Genomic DNA, 26,516 nt, shown 5'->3' with positions numbered 1-26,516 from the left:
ATATATATATATATATATATATATATATATATATATATATATATATGTGTGTATATATTTTTTGTTGCAGATCTATTTTGTATATATATATATATATATATATATATATATATATATATATATATATATATATATATATATATATATATATATACTGTACATTCTAAATGCTTATAAATGCTTATCTATGCTTGTCACTCAGTGCCCAATCATTGCAAGGATGTCTGCTCCCATCTATGCTTGCTCAGACCGGGAGGCTATTCATGCTCCTGCCCTCAAGGAACCCGCTTTATAGAAAGCAGTACCACTGACTGTGATGCAGGTACATCCACTGATCATAAAGAGAAGAAATTGAATTCTGCCTTTGTTATAGCCTATGGGGTTTATTTATCAAAGTCCGAATTTATCTCTGTATTTTCTGAAAAAAACTCGGGTTTTTTACGCTTATTTATTATTACATATTCCCGAAAATTTTCCCGAAAATTTGCTTTGCGTTAAAAAATCTGATTTTCACCATTTTTTTTGGATTTTTTTCATACGATTTTCACGATTTTTTCTGAATTTTCACCCGATAACTCTGAAAACTTCAGGGTATTGCACGAAACCCAGCGCACATCAAAAAATTATAATAGTAGAGTATGATTAAGAGACAGGACTCCCCAAAATAGATCAATCAATAGATATCATTAAGATATCCAATGGAAAGCCTTCTACTGGCCGACTCCTCAAACAACAAATTCACCCACCTCTCCTGGACATTTTTATAACTAGTAATGTGGTTTGGTCTCTGTAGTTGGTGGTTAGTGCCAGAAACTGTGTAGATTTAATATACATGCATTAGTAAAATGTGTTGAATTAGTCTTCCTCTATGGAGAGAAACCATTATGTATATTAGGAAATGAGCCTAAAACTGAATAAAGAGTACATAACCCTGGAACATATGCCAGTACCCTGTTTATGGTGTCAGCAGGAAAGCAAAGTTTACATAGGTGATAAAATTCCCAATTCACACACCATAGTTTTTTTGCAGTTTACAAAAACTTCTTATTAAAAAGCCCATTTCCTATTTGTACATTGACTCAATACCCATGTTGTGCATCATTTTCAACATTGTGCTGTTATGGCATGTAGTATTTGGCCTGGACTAATCATTGGTGCTTGTAACTTTAATCATTGTATTCCTTTACATTTTATAACTGTGTGCCTATACCATGTGCCTTTATAAAGATTGATATCTGTGTTCACGTGTTACCCTCACTACTAAGTGCTGAATGCTGCATTCCCTGCCTTACGTTAATACCCATTGCATGTCTTCCCATTAACATGCATGGCTTTCCATTTCCTTAGCAATTGAATCCCCCCCAACCATGCCACCAGCATGCAGATGTATGCACGGAGGAATATGTTATTATGATGAAAGTGGTCTTCCAAAGTGCAAGTAAGTCAGTTTTTTACATGATTTTATTTTCATGCCCCTTTACATGCCAGTGCATTGTAATCTTTCCCTTAGCCCCACTTATTTCTGTAACAGTATTTCTATTATATATTCACTTTATTCATATATTCAACTTGAGTTATTAATGTATCTGTTCATGTGTAGATGCCAATCTAGCTACAGTGGAAACTACTGTGAAATGGGCTACTCCAAGGGCATGCCACCAGGAACAGGTACATATTCTGTATCCTCACCATGGATTATGAACTCATTCCCTCCTCATAATGTATTTTATGACTTGCAAATATAATAGCTTTATAACCTTATTCATTCTGATGATTTGCTTTTGTCTGTTTGCAGCGGCTGTTGCAGTCCTTCTGACTGTGATTCTGACCATAATAATCGGCTCTCTTGTAATTGGAGGGATTTTTAACTACAGAAGAACTGGCAAGCTTTTACCTTCACTTCCGAAATTTCCAAGGTGGGCATATTTATCATAAATGTACAAGTATAGAATTTAGCATGAGATAAATAGATACAATTAAATACACAGATACAAAAAATACAATTAATATTATACTTGATGGTATGGGTAGAGCACATGCCTGTAGAGCCAACAAAAGCAACAGGGATAGCAGTCATGTAGAATCATGAAAACGCCCACGCCTTTCTACAGATTTATAGGCAAGTATGGGAAGTCAGCGTGGAGACAAATTGGCAGCTCAACGATTTTTCATATTGCTTTCTGTTTATAGCTTAAGTGGCTTGGTAAAGTCTTCTGAAAATGGCAATGGCGTTACATTCCGATCAGGAACTGATGTCAGCATGGATATCGGCGTTGCTGGGTTTGGTGCAGATTCTGCCATCGACAGAGTAATGCAGATGGTATGTATCTTTTCTTTCTGTAATACAGTTCCCATGGCGGTAAGTAACATAATGTAAAGTCTCAGGTACCAACCATGTCTTCATATACTCTGACTGCTTTAAAGGAGATCACCCTAAAAATGTATACTGCTAGAAATGACATATTTAATATTCTGATCCTATTGAACCCGCCTAAAGATTCATCATCACTATAGAAGTAGTGATCTAAGCCTTCAAAACTGTCACATGCTCAATGTGCGTTAAGTAGCTGTTGAGGGTCTTCGCAAATCATCAAGCAGAAAATGAGGTTTGGCTGTCATACAGAGTATATATATATATATATATATATATCCTTGATAAAGGCCCCAACGAGGTCCGAAACGTTGGACACACGAGTGATGACTCAATAAAATTGTTTGGAAAATTATCGGAGTGCTGGTCTACTGTGCACACTATACATCGCAATTTGACCTTGCACCCGCCATTGGACTCGGGGTAAGAGTGCGGGTACTTTCGGACTTTCGGATATTCGACTAGGAATTGAAATCCTTCGACTTCGAATATCGAAGTTGAAGGATTTAGCGCAGATAGTTCGATCGTACGATCGAAGGATAATTCCTTAGATCGAACGATAAAATCCTTCGAATCGAACGATTCGAAGGATTTAAATCCAACGATCGAAGGAATATCCTTCGATCAAAAAAAGTTAGCCAAGCCTATGGGGATCTTCCCCATAGGCTAACATTGACTTCGGTAGCTTTTAGATGGTGAACTAGGGGGTCGAAGTTTTTTTTAAAGAGACAGTACTTCGACTATCGAATGGTCGAATAAGCGAACGATTTTTACTACGAATCCTTCAAGTCGTAGTCGTAGTCGAAGGTCGAAGTAGCCCATTCGATGGTCGAAGTAGCCCAAAAAAACATTCGAAATTCAAAGTTTTTTTACTTCGAATCCTTCACTCAAAGTTAGTGAATCGGCCCCTACATGTTTCAGCCTAAAAGCCTTACTCAGGTGGATTAAGTACGGTATTCAACCGAATCTTTGACAAAGGATTAAGGATTCCAAATCCTAGAATAGTGAATTCTGTGCATCCCTATTAAATATACTATATACTGTACAATATACTGATTTTTGAAGCCATTTTGGAGCAGTTTTACCAAACACAATATTGGACAGTAAAGTATATTAATGTTTCATCTGTGGAAGACCAGTGGCTTACACTGTAGCAGCTGAGCAGGTTGCTTTCCATTTACACTGCAATATATTACAATATACCGTATTGGTACAGGATATATAATGGTACAGGGAGATATTGATTTATTTGTTGTTTTCTTTTTTAATTCCCAACAATTTCCCTAATCTTTTCTAGAATGAAACATTTACTGTGGATACTGGGAAGGAGCCCACTGTCTATGAAAACCCAATGTATAACACAGCAAGTGAAGGCACCGCCGTTGTTACCATAAGCCGACCACCGGATGTAAGAAGCATAAACTTTCCTATGTTACTTTATTTACCATTGTCCAGCTCTTCACCCATAACTCAAACAGCCATTCTGTGTCCCATAGACCTGTTTAGTTCTCTATACAAACCTCTGAAGATTAAGAGATGCCAGAAATAGTAGGCTGCTCCAAATGTGCATGCTGTGTCCACTTGTTTGATTCATTTGCATTGCAATAACACTGCTATTTCCTATTTTCTCTTAAAATGTTATTTTTCCTCTTAGGTGACTAACATCAATAATAATGGACAAGGGGCAGATAATTTTGAAAACCCACTATATTCAGTCGATACGCCTCAGTCATCAGTGAGCCTGGAATCCACCCAGGTCGGAACATTTATTGTACTTCTTAAATCCCTTAGGGGGAATTGCAATAATCACACACTCAGGCGGCTATTTACTAAATTCGGAGTTTAGTAAATAACCCCCTCAATCACTGAATTACATTGTTCTTTGCTTGAAACAGCTAGATAGCCAGCAAGATCGCAGACAGTAAAGCAGCAAAATGTACAGTAACACCTTCATTGACTCACTAGGTAGATCACTTGCAGAATGCAACTTTTCAGGACTACTTAAGTCTCTTCTTCAGGCCTGGTATATCATGATAACCCTTGCCTGAAGAAGAAACCTAAAGCTTGTGTTTTGGGATCTATTAAATTAGCTAATACAATGTATTACTTACTCTACATTGCTGCTATAAGCAGATATTTTTCAAAGATAAACTATACTCTCCTACTGAAACTATACAGATTATACAGTTTTGCTTTATTTAGCTGCATAGGCCTTTGACATACAGTAGGTCTTGAATGGCTTATTTATCAAATTTAAACCACACTGCCTTTAGACTGTGTATTTTTATTTGTGGTCATTTACAAAGACACCGGGCAGATGTGCAAAAGCAATAAGGAGCGCAAGAGGGTAAAGCCAAACTTCCTCCAGTTTGGAAATAACCCCCGATGAGTGGAAGATGCCTTACTGCTCAATTTGTAATTTGACTTTGCAATAGTCTACTTTCCCCCAGGATATTTCACTAGCCTCAGGGCCTAGTGTCTTGTCTCCCCAAGTAAACACGGGCAAATTCTCATTTCATGCCTTCAATGGTTGGTGCCACTCTACACACATATCTTATTAATATATTGCGCAGACAAGACTACAGAATGAAAACTGAAAATGGCACATAAAATACATATTTCTAAGCTAAATCGGGTGTTTTAAATGCAAGTCTCTCATTATGTTATTTCTCTCTTATATAGCCGGAGTCAAAGTGGAGTTTCTTCAAAAGAAAAGTCAAGCAAAGCACAAATTTTGAAAACCCAGTATATGCAGAGGTAACTAGTGAATTACATATTGCAATCATGTTCAGTTAATGCCAGCTAATATTAATAAGAGATGGTAGGGGTGGTTTTGGGTGTTTCGCTACTGGCTGAAATATGTCTGCTGAGAAAATCCCCTGTATTCCATTAACCATACACTCAAGATCAGAGCCACTCTCACATAAAGCCGGGAAGAAGATCAGACAGGAGGTTGTAATAGAGGATAAAGATTTAAAAGAGTAAAAATGTATTTTATAGATCATTTATATCCAGCAATGCATACAGAATAACATATGTGACGCTATGACACATGTGAAGGGGAAATTTGTTCTTCCAGATGCTATGGGCAGGGGCGATCCGTGGGCTGCTGCTCACGCCGATGCCGCCCCCGCTCCGCGCTTAAAAGTTTAGCGCCGGAGCTGGTCAAAAGGGGCAGCATCGCTAGTGCAACGAGAGCGTACTGTGCTTTCTGCACTAGCAGAGCTGAATTTCCGGTTTAAAAAACGGAAATTCGGCTCTTAAAGTTACAGGAGGTGGCTTTTTGCGGCCCCTTGTAACAGGCCGTTCACTGCCGCCTGAGGCAAAGTACTCCCCTTGCCTCATGGCAGGAACGGCCCTGGCTATGGGTCACCATGTGGCCACATAATTTTTGTTAGCTTTAATTATTAAAACTGAACCAGCTTTGGTCCCATTGACCAACCTTGTCTGGGCATGCATTGATGTATTTGTTTAATAAGGGCTCAGTTAAATTGCATTAATTCCATACTATGAACATCTCGGGGGTTATTTATCAAAGTCCGCATTTATGTCAATATTTTCTGCTACAAACTCCGATCAAATCCGCTCGGGTTTTTTACACTTATTTATTATTATATTTTCTCAAAAATTTGCTTTGTGGGAAAAAATCAGATTTTCACAATTTTTTCAGACTCTTTCATCCGATTTTCATGATTCATATTTCATAATTTTCACCCGAAAACTTTGGGGTATTCCCCGAAACCCAGCGCACATCAAAAAATCATTGGGACTTCTCCCATTGACTTATTTGCAACCTTGACAGGTCGGAGATGCCGGATTTTCAGATTCTGACTTTTCCATCTGCGGGGTTTAAGAAATTCCGAAAAATGTATGATTTTATAAAAAAATAAATAAAAACAAAGATTTTTTTTCATGATTTTTGCATTCAGAGTTTAGTAAATAACCCCCTTATGTTCCATATAGGGACCTACATAGTCTTTAGAACAGTTTAGAACTCAGATAATGAAAGGTTTCTACAAATGGAATCATAAAGGTAAATGATATATGAATTAATTGAATAGTTTGGGGATGTAACACTGTTGGCATTGCTGCACATCTACATATATCGCTCTTTTTAAAAAATATTTTAGATGGAAAAAGAGCAGCAAACTGAGGCTGAAGAAGATCCATCACCATTTACATCACAGCCGCCAACCAATCCCTCAAATAAAAAGGAGCAGCAACCCGCATCCTACTCGCCGACAGAAGACACCTTCAAAGACACTGCCAATCTTGTCAAAGAGGATTCTGACGTATGAATAATATAGGGAAATATAAAATGCCAGAAATATTTTTTCACCCATGTTTTTATACTTGTCAAGTCCATAAGGTTAACAGTTTTACTTGATAAAAAAATATCTATTTTAGCCTATAGGGGAAAATGTTTATTGAAGCTTTGCCTTGTTTTTTTTTTTTTTATAATATAAATGCCAATTGTTATTTTTATGAACAATTATCACATTGTACTATATGTATATTCTGCACTGCAACTGTCTGAAAATAATATTATAAATATTGTGTATATTTGTAAATTTTTTAAAAACAGATTGTTATGTCGTCAATGACGTGCATTTTCTTGCTACTTTAGAATGAATGTCGTGAATTAAAAAATGTGTTAAACTTTTTTTTTTTTTTTAAAGCAAAAAAAGGAATACTAATGGATCCATGGACCTCATTTAACATTAACAGCCTTTTATTGTACAGTTGTTTGTATAAACAAGAAATATAAAAGCTACTTGTAAACGCATACAAAATATATTGTATTTGAATATCCGCTCACCTTTCCTAGTGCCTGCCTAGAACATTGTAAATGATAGAACATGTCCTATGCAAAACTTGGTACAATCAATTCGCAGAATAATTAAAATATTAATTAAGTAAAAATATACTTTTGTTGTTATTATCTCTTTTGCTATTACAGCCAATGACAGCATTTAAGGGGTCATTTCATCATAGTAAAAAGGAATTGCTTGTGGTTGGAAACAGTATTTAATATGATGGATAGCAGGGTAGCTTTGGGGACAGAAATAATTCACTTAAAGGACAAGGAAAGTCTAAAATAGAATAAGGCTAGAAATGCTGTATTTTGTATACTAAACATAAACTTACTGCACCACAAACCTAATCAAACAAATAATTTATGCTTTCAAAGTTGGCCACAGGGGGCTGTCATCTTGTAACTTTGTTAAACATCTTTGCCTGACCCTGACCCTGCACATGCTCAGTGTGGTCTGGGCTGCTTAGGGATTGTCATAAACAAAGCTGCTTGAATTCTGCATGGCTGGTAAGTAAGGCGGGGCTCCCCCTGCTGTTCATAAATTTGATTGTTTCCCTGCTCAGCAGTTAGGGACTATCTGACAATTCCTATCCACAGCAGTAAATGAAGGGAGAATTTCACTGCATACAGTCAGGTTTCTTATAAAAACGGTACATATTTTTTAATTAAAGTATATTGGAGATAGGTTTCTTTTTCATTAAAGAAAGTAAAAATGGGATTTTACTTTTTTGCCTTTCCTTGTCCTTTAATAAAGCTCAGCAAACAATTAGGCTACAAATGTTACACTTTACGCCAGATTGAGTTCCATGAGAAAACATTATTTTATGGTTTATATCACGGGGAGGCCCATTTATCAAAGTCCGAATTTATCTCATTATTTTCTAAAAAATACTCCGACCAAATCCGCATGGGGTTTTCCCCTTATTTCTCAATACATTTTACTGAAATTTTCTGTGCGAAAAAACAAATCTTGTGAAGTTTTTGGATTTTCCACCATCTTCAGATTATTGCACAAACCCAGCACAGATCCAGATATCTTCAGGACTTCTCCCATTGACTTATATGCAACCTCGGCAGGTCTGAGATGCCGGATTTTCAGATTCAGACTTTCCATCCTCGGGGTATAATAAATCCCGAGAAATTTGTGCGTTTTTTTTCCACTAAAAATTTAATACAAAAAAAAACCCACAAATTTTTCAGGTTTTTGGCATTCGCAGTTTAATAAATAACCCCCTTAGAAACATATGGGCAATTTGAGGAAATTTTTTTTTATCCTAATCTAGTCCGAGTTTTGTTCCATAGACTTTAATAGAGTTTTCATGTGATAAATACGAAATACATTTTTTTCCTCATTGAATTACATCTGGCTCTATGAGACAATTTGGAATAAGAGAGAATTTATCTCCTCAGATTGAATCTGGTCCCTCATGTTTTGGGTATCTATACCAACCCAAGGCAGCCATAGTCCTTTAGCAGGGAAGATCTGTGATCCCAAAGATGCCCTTGTAGCTCCCCATATTCTGTACAGTTGACTCACTGCACATGCTCTGAGCTGCTGTCACTTAAGGTGGCCATACACGGGCAGATAAAGCTGCCGATATCGGTCGTTTGGACCGATTTGACAGCTTATCTGCCCGTATATGGGGGCTTCCGACGGGTCTTCCCGATCGATATCTGGCCACGATATCGATCGGGAAGGTTGGATTTTTAGCTGACCGACCCGTCGGAGCCGCTTGGCGCATCGTAATTCGATCGTTCGGCCATACAGCCGAACGTTCGAATTACCCCCGATGTCGCCAAACGAGTGGATCTTGGAGTCTATGGCCACCTTTACTTGAGCTTAGTGACAGACTTACAATATACAGTATATATATCCGTTACCCGTTAACCCATTCCAATTACCGCAATGTAATCTCCCATAGACTCTATTTTATCAAAATAATTGAAATTTTTAAAATGTATTTTCTTTTTCCCTGTAATAATACAACAGAACCTGTACTTGATCCAAACTAAAATATAATTAATCCTTCTTGGAGGCAAAACAATTCTACTGGTTTTATTTCATGTTTAAATGATTTTTTAGACTTAGGAGGTTATTTACCAAACCTCAAATTTATCTTATTGGGCTTTTTGGGGCAAAAACGCAAATTTTTGGAGATTTATTATACCCCCATGCTGCAAAAAGCCAAACTCTGAAAATCCTCCATCTCAGACCTGTTGAGGTCATTTATAAGTCAGTGGGAGATGTCCCTATACCAACTGGAAGTTATAGTGGTTTGCACTGAGTTTAGCCCAATAATCTGATAAATTCTGTTTTTTCGGCAAAAAAAAATGATTCGGGGGAAAAAAGTACAAAAAAAACCATACAAATCGGGTTTGTGTTTTTACCAGATTTTTATTAATAAATATGGCAAAATCAGGGATGGGAGTTTGGTCATGGTTTTTTTTATTTCAATTATGAGATACATTCAAATTTAATAAATAACCGTCTTAATGTATGAAGATCCAAATTATGGAACGATCCGTAATATATACAATATAAACATAGATATGAGGAAAAAAATCACAGACAGGTTACAGCTTATAAAGACTAATAGGGCTGGTTGAGTTTTTAAAAATTATTTTAAAATAACTTATTTAAAAACAGGCTTTTAGGATGCTGAACTTGAACATTTTTATGTTCAGGGGCTGGGCCTCCTTCCATTATACAGTATTTGATATTAAAAAACAGAATAATTTCATAGAGCTCAAAACACGGTTTCATTATACATGAGGAGCCTAACGTTAATAACAAAACACTGATGAAAAATGTATAGAACAAATCACACGTCAATTTGATTTTTTGCTAGTGACTTTTTTATGCCAGTGGGTCTTGGGAGTAGAAGTTTAAGCATGATGTCGGCTACAGCAGCAGGAGCATAAGACAGCGGAAGCCAAAAAAACTTGGCGTCCCATCCTGCCCCATATCTTGTTCTGGGGAACCTTGCAGTCAAGGCGTGTTCCATACAGTTTGTAACCTTAGAGATGTCTGCATCACAGAATGTGTTCATAGATAACTTCTGCACTTTTAAATCTAGAAGAAAAACGGTTGGTTGTTAGTACGTTGTGCAAGCAGAAGCAGAGAAAGGACCAAAGCTTACGGTTCTGGACAAAATTGATTATAAAAAAAATCAGTTTGCTCTTTTGAGAAATAGATTTCAGTGCAGAATTCTGCTGGAGCAGCACTATTAACTGATTCATTTTGAATTTATTTTTTTTCCATGACAGTATCCCTTTAATGACCTCACTTGGCGCAGTGTCCATGTGCTCTTATTCCTTAATTTGTAATCATATCCAATTGAAGTATTATTTATATGAAATATGAATCCATTGAAAATGATATGACTGATTTTGCACAGATTATCCTAAAACAAATTTGCTGAGAATGCTCTAACGGCCATTTCTATAATCATTGTCTTAGGTGGTTAGACTTACAATTGTCAAAGTATTTCTCCCCATACGCAGTTTTAACATCTGGCGTTAAACGATTCCAAAGTCGATTTAAATCTTTCTCGATTACTTCAAGGTTTGTTACTCCAGTTTTAAAGAAACCAGGTTCAATAATGCTCACTCTCACCCCAAAATGCTGCATATCTCTCCTTCAAAAAAGAAAAGAATTAGTTGTACAGGCTGATACAATAGATAGTTTTAAGAAGGGGTTGGATGGCTTTTTAGCAAGTGAGGGAATACAGGGTTATGGGAGATAGCTCATAATACAAGTTGATCCACAAGTTGATCTTGGAGTCAGGAAGGAATTTTTCCCCCTCTAAGGCAAATTGGAGAGGCTTCAAGGGGGGTTTGTTTGCCTTCCTCTGGATCAACTGGCAGTTCGGCAGGTTAAAATCGAGTTAAAAGATTGAACTTGATGGACTTGTGTCTTTTTTTCAGCCTAACTTACTATTTTACTATGATAAAACAAATTTGCTGTTCTATACATAGGGGCACATTTACTAACCTCGAGTGAAGGATTCGAATGATAAAAAATTGAATTTCAAAGTATTTTTTTGGGTACTTCGACCATCGAATGGGTCAAATTCGATCGAATTGAAGTGATTCAAACGATTCTAAGTAAAAATCGTTTGACTATTCGATAGTCGAAGGTTCAATGTTAGCCTATGGGGACCTTCCCCGGCACTTTTCTAAAAAAAATTTGATCAAATAAAAATCCTTTGATCGATCGCTTAAAATCGTTCGAATCGTTCAATTCTAAGGATTTTATTGTTCGGTCGAACGATTTTTACTTCAATCGAAGCATTTGCGCTAAATCCTTCGAATTCGAAGGATTTAAATTCGAGGGTTTATTAACCCTCGAAATTCGACCCTTGATAAATGTGCCCCATAGTGTAACATATGCGTTTAATGTAATGACCATGTTGCAGTATAGTAATGACCTAATATAAAATCCACATTAGCAGCTAGCATCCACAGGAAGCATTTACTGATCTCCTGTTTAAAAGCAAAGATCTTATTGGTTGTTAAAGGGGTTGTTCACCTTTCAATTAACTTTTATGATGTGAGAGTGATATTCTAAGACAATTCGCAATTGGTTTTCCTTTTTTATTATTTGTGGCTTTTGAGTTATTTAGCTTTTTATTCAGCAGCTCTCCAGTTTGCAGTTTCAGCAGTCTGCTTGCTGGGGTCAAAGTATTCTAGCAACCATGCATTGATTTTAATACGGGACTGGACTATGAATAGGAGAGGCCTGAATAGAAAGATACATAATAAAAAGTAGCAATAACAATACATGTGTAGCCTTACAAAGTGTTTGTTTTTTTACAAGGGGTCATTGACCCCCATTTGAAAGCTGGAAAGAGTCAGCAGAAAAAGTTAACAAAGGCGAACTACCCCTTTAAGCAGTTTAGCACAGAAACCTGCCTGTCACCCCTCCATGTACCTTCAAGAGGGTGACTCTATCCAGATATAAAGCAGCAGTGATTACAAAGCCAAAGTGTTTGTTTTTTACAAGGGGTCAGTGACCCCCATTTGAAAGCTGGAAAGAGTCAGAAGTAGAAGAAGGCAAATCATTCAAAAACTATAAAAAAGAAATAATGAAGACCAATTGAAGAATTGCTTAAACTTAGCCATTCTATAACATACTAAAAGTGAACTTACAGGTGAGTCTTAACAATCTAAGTGCCTTTATTAAATGTATGTGAATTATTCTGTCTCATTCTTCCAACTTGATGTTCAAGATGGTGGGATCTCTAGGTGGTATTTTTTGACCGTTATCCAGGTTTTAATAAATTGACTAATTTCAAAACTCACCTTTCAAGACAATTGATTTGGAAGCTTTAGATGGAATACTATAGCACAGATAGGGGCATAATTACAGAGGAAGCAGGCACTGCAGTAGTAGGGGGGAGGGCCCAGGAGTGTAGGGGACCCAGTAATGACCTAATTCATGGGCAACTTCAATATATCTGAGTAGAACTGGTCAACTTAGCAATGTTTTGGGGCTCAAATTTGAATTTGCTGTTGGGCCCAGTAACATCAGGTTATGCTACTGGGCACAGACCTAGATGTTTCAAATATAAACTTCATAAATTGCTTGCCTAAATGCGCAATAAAGATCATCTTCCATGAACATAACAAACCCAATCTATAAAGCAGGAGGTTGGTATGGGTCTATTATCCGACTGAAAGGCAGAGCTGCTTGAAAGGTGATCCTTGTAGCATCTTCACTGAATGTCCTATAGATCCAGATGGTTTAGGATGGAATAGATGTACATGTTGTGCCTAAATGCTTTATACTGGAAATTGATGGTGTCCTACCTTAAACTGTCTGAGAAAGATTCAACGCCCCATTTTGATAGAGAATATCCACCTCCTCCAAATGCTAGTCTTCCCATTACACTTGCCACATTGACTACTCTGCCCTTGGCTTTTTTCAAAAGGGGCAGAAATTTTAAAGTGACTTCAATGAGTCCAATGAGGTTGACATCAAGAACTCGGTGGAAGTCTTCCATATCCAACCAATCAGTAGGTCCAATGGGTGTGGCCCTTCCAGCATTATTAACCAAGCCATATAGCCCTAAACAACAGAGATTAAAGGTGTGCGTTATGGTTTTATTTCATGGCAGTTTTTTACTTTTTAAAACTAGATTAAGTTATTCATCATACACTTCATATACATATCATAGAGTTGACCTTGGACCAGTGGATGGATCACATAAAAGATGCAAACAGACCTAATTCTTTCTTTCTGCTGAAATAGAAAACGTTATGGCAGCACTACAATTCAATCATAAAAATACCTTTATTACAGAAACTGACACAACAAAGAAATGTTGAATTTCCACCATCACTTCTCCAACGTTTAGAAAAATCTCATGTCTCTCATAAAAACGAGTTAAGTTTGGAATATGGCACATATTGAGAATTTACCTTTGCTGCCTGTTTCTGCTGCAACAAATTGCACTGCTTCATCAATGCTCTTTGGATTAGTTACATTTAATATCACAGTTTTCATTGATGGGGACGTACAAGCTATCAACTCTTGGCACCCTTTTTCAGTAAAGCAGGCAGCAATAACACCAAAACCCTTTCGATGTAGCCTTTGTGCCAACAGATTTCCAAATCCAGTATCACATCCAGTGATGAGAACATACTTTTCATGGACATTTTTGATTTTAATACTGTCTCTGATTATCCAACACAAAAGCAGAAATACAAGGGAAGTCGTCGTAGCCAGTAGAGCTGTGTTACCCATCCAGATCTATAGGGAACAGAAACACAATTCATAGTTTTTTCGACACAAAGCAGAACTGTGAATTAAATTATACTGGCTGTTCTTTAGTCAGGTACCTCTTTAACTCTCTGAAGTATATCTTCAGCACGGTCCTCCTGCAAAGACAAAAGAAAATGGCTGCACTGAGTTGCCAGAAAAAATGCATCATCAATGTATCTCACGCATTTAGTAGAGATCAGATTATGACTTGTTTTGAAGAAAAACATTCAAATTCTTTTTGGTCAAGGGAATAGAGATCATCATATATAGATATTTCAATGATCCAGAAAAACATTATCCAGGATGTTCCAAACTCCAGAGCATCCATTGTCAACAATGTACTGCTTCAATAAACAATGAATCAAGTAACATGGCCGACACTGTCAGTGACATCAACACAATCATAATGGGTTTTTTTCATGTAATCCTTTTTGGCATGTGTCTCCAAATATGTGCACATAATTTACCAGAATAATAATAAAAGAGTCAATTATATATACATTGCCACATTTTTGCTCACACCTGCATATAGTTTCCTTACACTACCTCTCTTTATTATATAAATGTGTGTGCAGATTAATCTCACATGTGTCATTTATGTGGGATGGAGGTGCAATCCACCTCACCTGTTACCACAGTAGCTGAAATACAAACAATATAAAAGTTCTCTACCCACGAGTTTACACTAAAGGAAAGTTCAGCGAGTTTTCTTGGCCAATATAATACATATCAATGACATTTATTAAGGTCATGTATTTTATTGCCTATATCTATTTATGTGTAACATTTCTGAACTGTCAATTAACCTCTTAACCCTTTCCCTTCCAGCAATGTTTGTATCTTTTGCCATAAAGTTACAGCATGCCAGTGATGTACATACAGTGTCCATGGTACATACAAATATTAATGCACACATTGCCTAGTGGCAACTCCACTCCATTAAAAAGGACTTTTACTGGACATGCTCTCTGCCTATTGTTTTACTGAGCAAATAGTTTTTTAGTTGTACTAAATAAGCAGTGTTGAAAGGTGAATGGTTCATCAGTGTAATCGTAGGAGCAGGAGATAGTACTCTTCTAACAAATTAAACAACTCCTCCGTATCTGTAAGCCTGAAACACAGGCAGTCTATAGGGGAATAGCATGTTTGTGCAGAATCAACTGATTCCGAAGATAGAGTGAGATTAAAACAACACAATCACACATTAATACTTTTTAGCAAAAATGAAGAAAACATATCCAATAAGAGAATATACAGCAGGCATTTTTAATGCTGTTTGGATCATGCTAGATATAGTTGTTATTATTCCTTTTATGTTCTTGCTGCAGATTAGATGGAATGTTATAACAAGGTAAAGGGGGTCACAATCTACATATTTTTAAATAAAGCAAACATTTACATTTACAATCCAAGATACCCATAAGCTGTGTATTATCTGGGTGACCTCTAACATCATTCTGGGCCTATAGGAACTCTAGTCTCTGGGCTATTTCTCTAAAACTTCTTGGCTGCAGCAGTTGCAGAAGGAATTGAGGCAAGCAATGTCCCTGGACAGCAGTTGGATAGTTATAAGAAGGTCAAAGCTGCTTGTTTGGTAAAGCAGAGCAAGGTAGAGTAGCTTGGAGTATTTCCATAGCTGGAACTGGTGGAGCTTGGTTACTAGGTGCTCTGGTATACAAGGCTTGGACTTCAGCAACTTTCCAATTAGACAGCAACTTCCTTATAAAAGCTTTTTGTAAGAACCTCAGGAATATCTGACATTCCACAATACAAACCAAAATATATGTGAATTCTTTAACATTTGCATAGAGTAGTTATGGAAGGCTATCCATGTAGTCTTCATTAATGACTTAAATTGCCTGGGTGTGTTAGTTAATCTATATAACGTGGACTGTGGAAGGCAGACAGCTGTAAAATACTCTCTTTGACATAGAGACACAAGGGATTTAAACGTGATACCTTTATTGGCTAAGACAATCATTGTAAGCTTTAGCTGTATGTATATGTATATTAGATAATGTTTATATATATATATATATATATATATATATATATATATATATATATATATATAAGTTTCAAAAAAAAAAGGTCCGCACACACAGGACTTAGGTGAAAAAGAAAAAGTAATAACTTTATTCAACGTTTCGGCCCAGTCACATGAGCCGTTCCTGAGGACGGCTCATGTGACTGGGCCGAAACGTTGAATAAAGTTATTACTTTTTCTTTTTCACCTAAGTCCTGTGTGTGCGGACCTTTTTTTTGAAACTTGCATACTATTGTTGTTTGGTTCCAGCACCGAGGCATCCATTTTGTACTCTGAGTGCACCGACTCCACGCTATTTATATATATATATATATATATATATATATATATATATATATACATATATATATATACATATATATATATATATATCATGTCTATGAAGATTTTCATTTATCCAGGTCATGATATATACCATTTCAGTTGAACCGAAGAAGCTACTCAATTGAGTGGTGAAAAAAAACCAAAAAAAACTCTTAGGGGTTATTTATCAAAATACCAATTGATCTGATTTTTTAAAATAAAAAGTCTTATTTATTATTAAAAAAAACATGATTTCATTGGATCGGGGAAAAACTCGATAAAACCTAACAAAAACCCGCATGTATTTATATATATATTCCAATCCAAGAAAGCACTCATGGCAACTAGATATAAACATCCTTTAGTAAATCTTTAATATTGAATGGCATATTAATGCGTTTCAATATTTATATTATATGCTCTGCACAAAATGTTGGCACTCAAAAATACATGTTAATAATAATATATTACCGCCAATACACGTGTTTTTAATAAATATTTTAAGTCAGGTTTGAAAACGTTCAAAGTTACGACACATCTCTTACTGTTATGATGTTTTATGTACAGTTATTACATACACATTTTAAGACATGACTCCTTTCCTTGGCCACATTTAAAATATTTAGCTGGAAAGCTCTTTGACTGTGTCAAAGTATGAAACAGCCATTTCACAATGTAAATGGTATTCTGAAATGTATGTTGAAGTAAAACATGAATTCAAATACACACACACACATAAACACATATACATGCATAGTAAAATTATCCTAAAAAAAGGGGGGGGGAGAAACACTACGTCTTTTCATTGCAAGTAATGGCAAAAGTACATTTTGGAATATAATAATTATATATTTAATATACTTATTTATCCATATGAATAAACACTACACTATATGTGCTCCATATTCTATATTTCTTTCTACTTTCTAATGCCCTATAAATATTTGCCACCTTTACTTATATATATAACTTTTTCTTACATACACAATTTCAGGGGCAGTTTTTACAGATCAACTGAAACCTTTTATGACTGAATGTTATTATTCAAACTGAAGAAGTACTCGCAGAGTATTAATAATACAACATTATTACACCAATACGACTTGCAAGAAATATATGCTTTAAGAAAATATATGAAATTCTATGCATGTTCACATTATTCCTTTACAATTCCGGTACAGCACATTATTATTCTATAACATTTGTGCAACATTTATTTACAAAAGCATCAAGCAATGTTGGTGTTCAGGGAAATACAAATCGATTAAAGAGTACGGGGTTCTGATTCCAAGAGATGACAATCTGAAGTGGTTATGAAATGCACAAAACACCAGCACTTAAGTAATTTAAAATACTTACATTTTGTAGAAGCATCATGAGGAAGGAATGGCCGTATAGGAAAGTTTAACAGAGAGATAAAGGTTTGCTTCCACGATGCATGTTTAATTTAAAGGTTCTTACCATCAGAACCTTTACATAAAGTTTAAAAATAGACACTAAGGCATCCCATGTAATAACCCCTGCATCTTGTTCTGCAAGCACATATGTAATCTCTATGTGTTCAGTTCATATTCCGACTCTAGTTTGGTGCTTCACGTATCCTTGTCCTGATTATTTTTGGAATAAAGCAACTTAATCCTTATTAGTGAGGCCTAAAGCAAAAGCATCTCAACTCCCTCTGAGCTGCTGGGGCTGGGAGTTAATTACAAATATTGTTATGCAAAGCTGTTAAAGGAATAGTCTGCCAGGGGCACAGACCCACCTAGCTTTTCCTAATTACAGATCAAATGCCAGGCATCTCTAGAAAGCTGTGGGCCTGATTAACTCAAATTTGATATGGGAAATCCTAAAGCCAGTTTGAATGAGGAGGATCTGTGATCTCTTTCTCTTCTGCATCTGATGAAGCCCCCATGTATGAGCCAAGAAGGTACTGGCAGGTTATCTTTTCAGTTTGAGCAGCCCAATTGAAATCTAAGAGGACTGCATAATGATCTATAAGAACTGCCCAACCCCCTTCACATGCAGGCATTTAGTAAGTAATAAGCCATACTGCCCAACCAAAACAGGGTATTAGCTGCTTTGTGTTCAGTATTAGCTTAAGTCATTCACATTAACAAAAAGATCTAGTTTAAAGGAGAAGGAAAGGGTTCATCGCTGTGGTACCAACTTATTTGGCACCCCCAGTTATCATGATCACATATCTCAGACCTCAATGAAAGACACTGACCCAGGTGCTATTCTAGTGAATGCCACAACATAATTTCTTTATATCATGGCACTCACTAGAACAGAACCCTTGTGTGCATGGGCAGAAGAGCAAAAGTTTGGCATTTCAATCTAAGCTCCAATTTTACTATTGCGCTGTCAGTGAAGTGAAAGAAGAGGAGCACCAACTTGGGGTCTGAGGAAAGTGATTGTAACCAGGAGGGGGGGTTGCTTAACAAATTGGCATTCCCAATGATTAACCCTTCCCTTTTTCTTTAAGTCCTGTTTTGTATTAATAAACTATTACATCAGCTGTTACACCAACTATGTTTTGTTTTTACTAGTGTCTATTGTACGATATGTTATCATTATCATTAAATAATATATATATGTATATGTATATAATATACTGTATATATATGCGTGTAAAACGTATAATTAAGCAATTAGAATTATTAATGAATCAGATGAAAATTGAGTGTAGGACTGGCCAGATATGGGATGACTTTGATGTAGTTGACCAGCTTAAATATTTCGCAATATATGGACAAACAATCCCTGTTTTTTTAGTAGCTTAAGGCACCAACTATTTTAGTGTCCTTAATATATTGCAATGAGTGCAGAGGATCTCTTGTAATTGTCTATGTGAATTTTGTGGTCACAACCTCCCCCCTCCGCCTTGAGATAGGCAGTTGCAAATTGGAAATTTACAGCATGTAGAACTGAGCAGCGAGTGTATATGAGCAAGGAAGGAACAGGAGCTCTTTAGCCTCATAAATAGTCTTCTAACTCTTCACCTACAGTAGATGGAACAAACACTTTTTACTCAGATCTAATTAATGAGGACCTTTGCTACATAGATAACTGCCTTCTGTTTATACCTCCTGCCCTCTAACCTCCCAAACACTACAGAGTCAGAACTTCAGACAAAGGCATAATGCACTGCACACATGAACGGGATAGTGTTGTGTTACAACTTACATATTCATGTATGTTTCATTCAAATAAGTGTACAAATACATAAATGATATCAAATAAAAATAATTGGATCACTCTGCTAAAAATGCAATGTAATTGTAAATGTAATTGCTCATTGGCGTTCCAAAACGGAATCTTTTAGGTAGGAGCTGTTTTCTATATAAGATTTCAAATAAGAAGCCTATCCCAAAGAATGAAGTTCTCATGCATTCTGATACCATATATTAGTTCAGTGAATCAGAGAACATCTGATGAGTCTACAGGATGTTCTGTACGATAAAGACACAATATGATAAAACTGTCATTAAGAGGATACTGAACTGGGTTGTTGGATCATCCGGATCACGATCTTGGCTCTTCACTGACTGAAAATGTTCATTGGGATTACTCATTTGCTAATGATTAGTTAAACAGGAGTGAAAACACCTGGTGTATATCATAAGCCACCTTAATAATTTATGAGTGTAGCTGTAATGGCCTGATAAAAAGTTCAACGATACTGAGGTTATTGAACCTGCCACTTGGTATTAAAGGAGAACTAAAGCTTAACTAAAGAAGTAGGCTAGAGATTTTGTACATTATGTTTTAGGCTTCTGTACCAGTCCAAGGCAACCACAGCCCTTAGCTTCTCAAACAGCTGCTCAGAGCCCACTGAAAATGTGATTGTCGCAGACACTTTCCAAGATTGTGACCCCCTGTGACAAGTTGTCCTGGATCATTGCTGCTATTGAGAAGATGAAACTTTAGGCTGGTGCAATGCGTTCATTATATAAATATGGCATTTTTAGCCCAATTCATTTTAGGCTTTAGTTCTCCTTTAAGCAATGGATCACAGAATTTCAGGAAGAAGTAAAAACCTTTAGGTGCTATTATGCAGCATACATACCGGTCACTATTCAGGAGGGATAGTCCTGATTTGTAGACCTCCAAATGAGTGAGACCTACCCAAGTGTGGGTGGGGCATTGAAAGAAATGGGCATGGCTGGGTGTGTCATACTAAGTGGACCTAGGGAAAATACTAGGTGTGGTTTAAAAATTAAAAAATTTGGGGGGGGTGGCATCCGCATGAATGTGAGTAGACACACCTGATAGAAGCTCCTGCTCCAGTGCTGTCCAAACTATCAAAATCAAGGACCCCAATCGCAAAACTCCTACCAGAACCGGCAGATGGGAGTGAGATGAGCAAGCACAGAGGGAAAGCACAATCGTTCCAGCTCACCTCATTTTACGAGCCATAACCGAAGGCCCTGCTCCTGGAGAACAGCCATGATAGCGCTCAGCTCTCCTCCCTAGAATCATTATCCTGCATGCAGTGAGCCTGACATAGAACACAGCATATATAAGAATACACAACAAACTGAGCAGCTAACAGGCTCTCACTTAAAAACAGTGTTGTCACAGCTTAGAGAGGGAAGTACTAATCAGCCTTATACAGTATTGTGACATTTATATTCTATGTGTACTGTATATTTTAAGTTGATCCCTAAGCTCATTAACTGACAGCAGTACAGAGCATGTGCAGTGATTTTAGCAGAAAAGATGGGGAGCTACTGGGGGCATCTTAAGAGGCACAAAATGTCTTTGCTAAAGGGCTGTGGTTGCCTTGGGCTGGTACAGAAGCCCAAAACATAATGTACAATATTTCTAGCTACTTCTTTAGTTAAGCTTTAGTTCTCCTTTAATACCAAGTGGCAGGTTCAATACGCAATACTTTTTCCTTTCCTCCTGGAGCCAGGCACATCCTACTATGTTGAGGTATCTATACAGTAAATACCATTGGGAATCTGCTAGCAGCATGTACGAATATATTGATAAGATGGAATGGTGCTTAATTGCTTATCCATAAATGCAAAGGGTATAAATACCCCTCACAAAAGATTACTTGCACTAGCAGAATGAAAGCGCCATCAAGCAGACCTTGGGTTCCAGAAAGCCAATTTCCCACCAATGATCAAATGGTACTAAAAAACAAACACTACAAAATGATAGCAACAGCTATACTAGCACAAAACGACTTGAATATAAATAGTACAGTGCAACTGCCAGACCCCAAAGGCACATGCCTTATATTATTGTGCACTATAAATCAATACATGTTGGTAAACTTCTATACCCCCAAAACCAGCCAGCTCCTAAAGCTAACACCTATACAACAAGGCACACTAATACTAGGTGGAGACTTCAATTCCATACTAGATCCTAAAACTGATAGGACCCCTCAGGCCTCCTTCCTACAAAAACATGCCAAAGTAAAGTGGTCAAAATGCTACAAACTTAACTAAGATGTTGGCCCAATATAATTTTTATGATGTATGGAGACTTCTTAATCCCATTATAAAAGAGTATTCCTATTATTCTCCGTACCACAAGATGTACACCGGAATTGATGTAATTCTTAGTCCAACCTCAAACATTAAATCATATCACAAGCAGTTCCATTGCACCCACAACAGATCATTCAATGGTAACATTTGCTGTACAAGAAAGGTACAAATTCTCAACTCAGCCCTCTTGGAGACTAAATAACTCACTCCTAAATGATCGTTTACTGGCGGATTAAAGCTCCAATCAATTTTTCCTAAACAATGATACCCAAGCTATAAAAGATCCTACACTATGGTGTTCACTTAGAGGCTATTTTATGAGTAGTGTAGTAGCAATACTACTTTGTATTAACAAATTAGTGCAAGACAACTGCAGCTCCCCCTCTCCAGACACATTAGCCCAACTAAATAAAATTAAGGAGGCAGTCAACCTCCTAATACTTCACAGATGCAAAAAACAGTTATTTCAACTTCAAAGCCACACTCATGCCATGGGCAATAGGGTAAATCCAACCTTGAAAAGGCAATTTATCAAACAGTCTTTACAATATAGGATAGATAAAATACAAACAGTGAATCTGGACTTCAAAATAAAAGATATTGCAAATACCTTTGCCAAATTATATTCTAATCTATACAATTTAAAACATGACCCAAACCTATCACTGCCCTCACCAAGAGACATTCAGACATACCTAGAAACATTTGCAACTCCCTATTATTCACCCTGATGCAATAGTATCCATAATAGCCCCTATCTAACCAGAAGTCTCCACCACCATCAAATGCCTACCAAATCACCAGGCCCTGACAGCTTACCAATAGATATTACAAGCAATGTGCTTCCCAGCTTTGCCCATACCTCACAAAAACACTAAGCCTCTATTGACAGCCATCAACCCAAGTGAACATACATGGCTTTCTCTCTGATTCATTCCCCCTGACCAATGGAACCAGACAGGACTGCCCCCTGTCCCCCTTAATCTATATTCTAAGCATGGAACCTTATCTTAAGCGATACGGCAAATCCAGAACATTTGGACCCACCGAACACAAAATCCTGTTTTTTGCAGATGACATAGCCCTAATCACCAATCGGACTATAACCCTGCAAGAACTTTTTACTATACTATCTAAGTGTGGGAAGCTATCGAAAAAAAGCCTAAAAAAATCGTACAATTTGGATTTTCGCTCGATTTTTTTGAGTTTTTTACCAATCCGATTAAATCAAGTTAATATATTAAAAAATAAGGCAAAATTGGGCATGGGAGTTTGGTCAACCTTTTTTTTTTTTGGAAAATGAGATAAATTTCAGTAGTTTACCTTGAAATTAATGTTTAATATGATGTAGACATTTATATTTTAAGACAATTTGCAGTTGGTCTTAATTTTTTTATGGGTATTCAGATATTTATTTTTATGTTCAGGAGATTGCCATTTGACATTTTAGCATCGATCCTGTTTCTGGGGTCTTATTTACCCTAGCAACCAGGCAGTGATTTGAATGAGAGATGGGTATATGAAGAGTAGAGGGTCTGCATAGAGACATAAGTAATACGAAGTAACAATAGGAATAAAATTGTAGCCTCACAGAGCAAACATTTTTTGGCTGCTGGGGTCAGTGACTTCCCATTTGAAAGCTGGAAAGGGAAATAAAAAAACTATAACAAATGAACAATGAAAACCAACTGCAAAGCTGCTAGGAATAGGCCATTGTTTAACATACTAACTTAAAGGTGACCCACCCTTTAAATATCCTGTTGGATATACAGGTAACTGACTAATCAATACAGACTTAACATGGCAGATCAATAGGACAGAACCAACAGGATGCAAAGATCCATTATGAGAAATCACTTATGTCATATTTACCCAGCATGCCTTGTTATCTCAGGGTGTGAACGACGCTTCTAAAGTTCAGCCCTGCACATGAATAAAGTAGCTCCCAGCACTGTCCCTGTAGAGGGAACAACACAGTGGTACAGGCAGCACACCTTAAGGTACACACATTCATACAACTGCAGGGATAAAGAAGAACAAACAAGACAAGATGTAAGTACTTGATTTTTACAACTTTCAGACACGTGTCTATTGCAGATATCAGCCTGAAAAAGGTTAAACTAAATTTAGAACACAATTTTGTAACCAGACAATGGCCGTGTATTTCATGTAGAAAGTGCAATCACAAACTCACAATCCCAAGTAACCAACGAGAAATTAAATGGTGAAACTAGCAATAGTAGAGAGATTTTAACTTGAACTGAAGATCTTCCCTTCATAAGACTATGGGGAGATTTTGCAAAATCTCAATTTTTCCTATTGAATATCACGTGTGACAAATGTTTTGATACATTTCGTGCATCAAAGTTAGTTTTTTTGTTTCTCAGGTATTTATCATTTGAATTTTGAACATCTGTTTGAGACTTTGTCAAGAATGTATAAACTGAAGGCATGCGACTTGATTGTCACTTTCATGTGCCATTGACAGCAGTGACTGTTCATACCTTAAGTCTACTAAAATATCATTTAAATAAACCCAATAGGATTGTTTTGCCTCCAATGAGGATTAATGATATCTTAGTTGAAATCAAGTGCAAGGTATTATTGTGTTATTACAGAGAAAATGGAGAGATGGGTTTCCCGTAATTTGGAGCTTGCTAAATAATGGGTTTCCGGGATAATGGATCCCAAATCTGAACAGCTCCCAACATTCTTGAAAATTAAACCGAGGTAGATAATTCCAAGGAAAAAGCAGCATCTACGCAAAAAAAGAAATGACCTTTAGTATGCAAAACTATGTTCTACCATTTAATAACAGGGCTGCTTATAGCAGGTAAAATTATTTCCTTATGTCTTTAGGACCTGGACGCTCTGAATCATAGTATCTCTAAACATATTCTTAAGGGCTACATGGAAAATTTATTCTACTAACATTGTACTTGGATTCTTCAAAGGGACATGTACCCATCCAAAACTGATTTTCAATGATGTTTATCAGTGGGAATTTATAACTGTTTAAAAGAGCTTGCGCCACTAATTGATCTTTCAACTCTGGTAGCAAGTTTCCTTTGCTTGTATAAAAACGAGATAATTAACTTTAGGATCCTTGGACTCAGATAAGAGATCATGCATGCAAATCAATAGTGTTAGGTAGTGCTTGTTCACGTAATTCTCTATGTATATGTATAATTATGAATTAGAGGCAGAGCCTTGCAAGGTGGGGTTAGGGTATAGGGTTTCATTGAAAGAACCAATGGAACTCTTTAAGCATGTCAACCTTCCCCATTCAGCCAGTAGATTCATAGTCAGTCTCCCATTGTTTCCCAGCAAATTCCTGACAGCAAGTTCATGAAGGGAAGCAGGCAATAACGGCACTGTGCCAGACTATGTTGGCAATCAATAGAAACCTTATAAAACCCCCATGTTAACACTGGTATCAATACTCCATCAATCTACTACCAGCTATATCTGCTTCTATATCACAGACCTGAATTGGATAGGCTGGAGATGGGTGATTGAGAAGTTTAGATTTCATATACAGTGGTAAGAAACTGTAAAAGCATTACTCTGTACTAGGCACAATAAAGCAACTTTTCAAATGTTAAAATGTCTTTAAAATAAGTCTATTATAAAAGAAATATATATATATATATCCCAAAAAAACAAAAGTCACTAGCACTCCTTGAATATGCAAAAGTACATTTGTGTTAAAAAAGCATTAAAAGCAGCATACAAAAAATACAAGGGACTTTTCGGGACTCACATCCCTTTCTCGAACATGATATATATACAAATTGAATCATGTGCTTTATACCCATAAGTGCCTTTGTTCCTGCTTATAGCAACACCTTCTAGCTTGGTCTTATAATGTATTAATGTTGAACTACAACTCACAACGACAGAAAATAACACCAATATAATTTACAGAAATTACACAAAACCATATAAGTCATAATCATGATTCATCCCTCGAGGCTCTAATGTCCCCAGAGTGTGAATCTAAAATGCTTCACATTTTTTTTCAAATAAAACTCTCTATTATCTAGTACTGGAATTGATTCTATGGGGCAAATTCACTAAGAATCGAAGTTGCGCCAGGCGCAACTTCGCCGCACTTTGCCAGGCCGCACTTTGCCAGCGCTCCGCAAATTCACTAAAATGCGAAGTTGCGCACAAGGGTAGCGAAAGGTTGCGGAGTTGCGCTAGCGTTGTTTCGCTATATAAAGCAAAGTTGCGCTAGCGAAGGCTAATTTGCATACGGCACGAAATTCAAATTTCAATGGAGGAACACGTATCTGCACTACAAATGCCTAGAAAACCTTCAAATCTGCAAATAAAAATTTTATTTTGCCCTACACATGTGCCCACTGTCTAGGTAAGTTGCCATGAGTCAGGAAAAGTAGGGGGGAGGAAGGGGAGCCCCAAAAAATTTTCAATCTTTTTCAGCCTATCACCCATCATGTAGAAAACACGCCAGCGTTTTTTGGGACTTAGAAAAAATTTTGACTTTTTTTGAAACAATCCCTATCTACTCTATTGCGCTTCGCCAGGTCTGAGGTGGCGAAGGAAGTCTAGCGTAAAAGGTAGCGTTCGCTACACTGCGCAAGTTAGTGAATTTGCGTAGTTTCGTCGCTAGCGAAGATTCGCCTGGCGTAAGGTTGCGAAGTAACACTAGCGAAACTACGCCAGCGTTCGTTAGTGAATTT

General features: G+C 36.9%; 3 protein-coding genes across 6 annotated transcripts in view; 2 read left to right on the top strand and 1 right to left on the bottom strand.

Annotated features, from left to right (window-relative positions):
- The window catches only part of lrp2.L (LDL receptor related protein 2 L homeolog), a 107,961-nt gene extending 100,667 nt beyond the window's left edge, over positions 1-7,294 (top strand). For all 4 annotated transcript variants that reach the window (XM_041577166.1, XM_018235881.2, XM_041577167.1 and 1 more), the window contains 9 exons: positions 203-322; positions 1,348-1,438; positions 1,601-1,668; positions 1,796-1,916; positions 2,191-2,320; positions 3,669-3,779; positions 4,026-4,127; positions 5,054-5,128; positions 6,502-7,294. In XM_041577166.1, the coding sequence (XP_041433100.1) occupies positions 203-322; positions 1,348-1,438; positions 1,601-1,668; positions 1,796-1,916; positions 2,191-2,320; positions 3,669-3,779; positions 4,026-4,127; positions 5,054-5,128; positions 6,502-6,669 (986 nt within the window). In that variant the 3' untranslated portion in view covers positions 6,670-7,294. The remainder of the gene's footprint in view (positions 1-202; positions 323-1,347; positions 1,439-1,600; positions 1,669-1,795; positions 1,917-2,190; positions 2,321-3,668; positions 3,780-4,025; positions 4,128-5,053; positions 5,129-6,501) is intronic.
- A 2,268-nt stretch (positions 7,295-9,562) lies between these two features.
- XB5957220.L (uncharacterized XB5957220 L homeolog) lies at positions 9,563-17,821 on the bottom strand. Its single transcript, NM_001091638.1, is given in 6 exon segments — positions 9,563-10,260; positions 10,662-10,825; positions 12,999-13,257; positions 13,611-13,941; positions 14,031-14,069; positions 17,663-17,821. Coding segments are annotated over 6 exon segments (1,059 nt in total). The 5' UTR covers positions 17,678-17,821; the 3' UTR covers positions 9,563-10,009.
- Positions 17,822-23,782: 5,961 nt separating this feature from the next.
- The window catches only part of LOC108701845 (bile salt export pump), a 43,190-nt gene continuing 40,456 nt past the window's right edge, over positions 23,783-26,516 (top strand). The window contains exon 1 of the mRNA XM_041577017.1: positions 23,783-23,862. Coding sequence (XP_041432951.1) covers positions 23,861-23,862 — 2 coding nt within the window. The 5' untranslated portion in view covers positions 23,783-23,860. The remainder of the gene's footprint in view (positions 23,863-26,516) is intronic.

The sequence above is a fragment of the Xenopus laevis genome, chromosome 9_10L, assembly GCF_017654675.1.
Source record: "Xenopus laevis strain J_2021 chromosome 9_10L, Xenopus_laevis_v10.1, whole genome shotgun sequence".
NCBI lineage: Eukaryota > Metazoa > Chordata > Amphibia > Anura > Pipidae > Xenopus > Xenopus laevis.
This window is presented reverse-complemented; position numbering and strand designations above follow the sequence as displayed.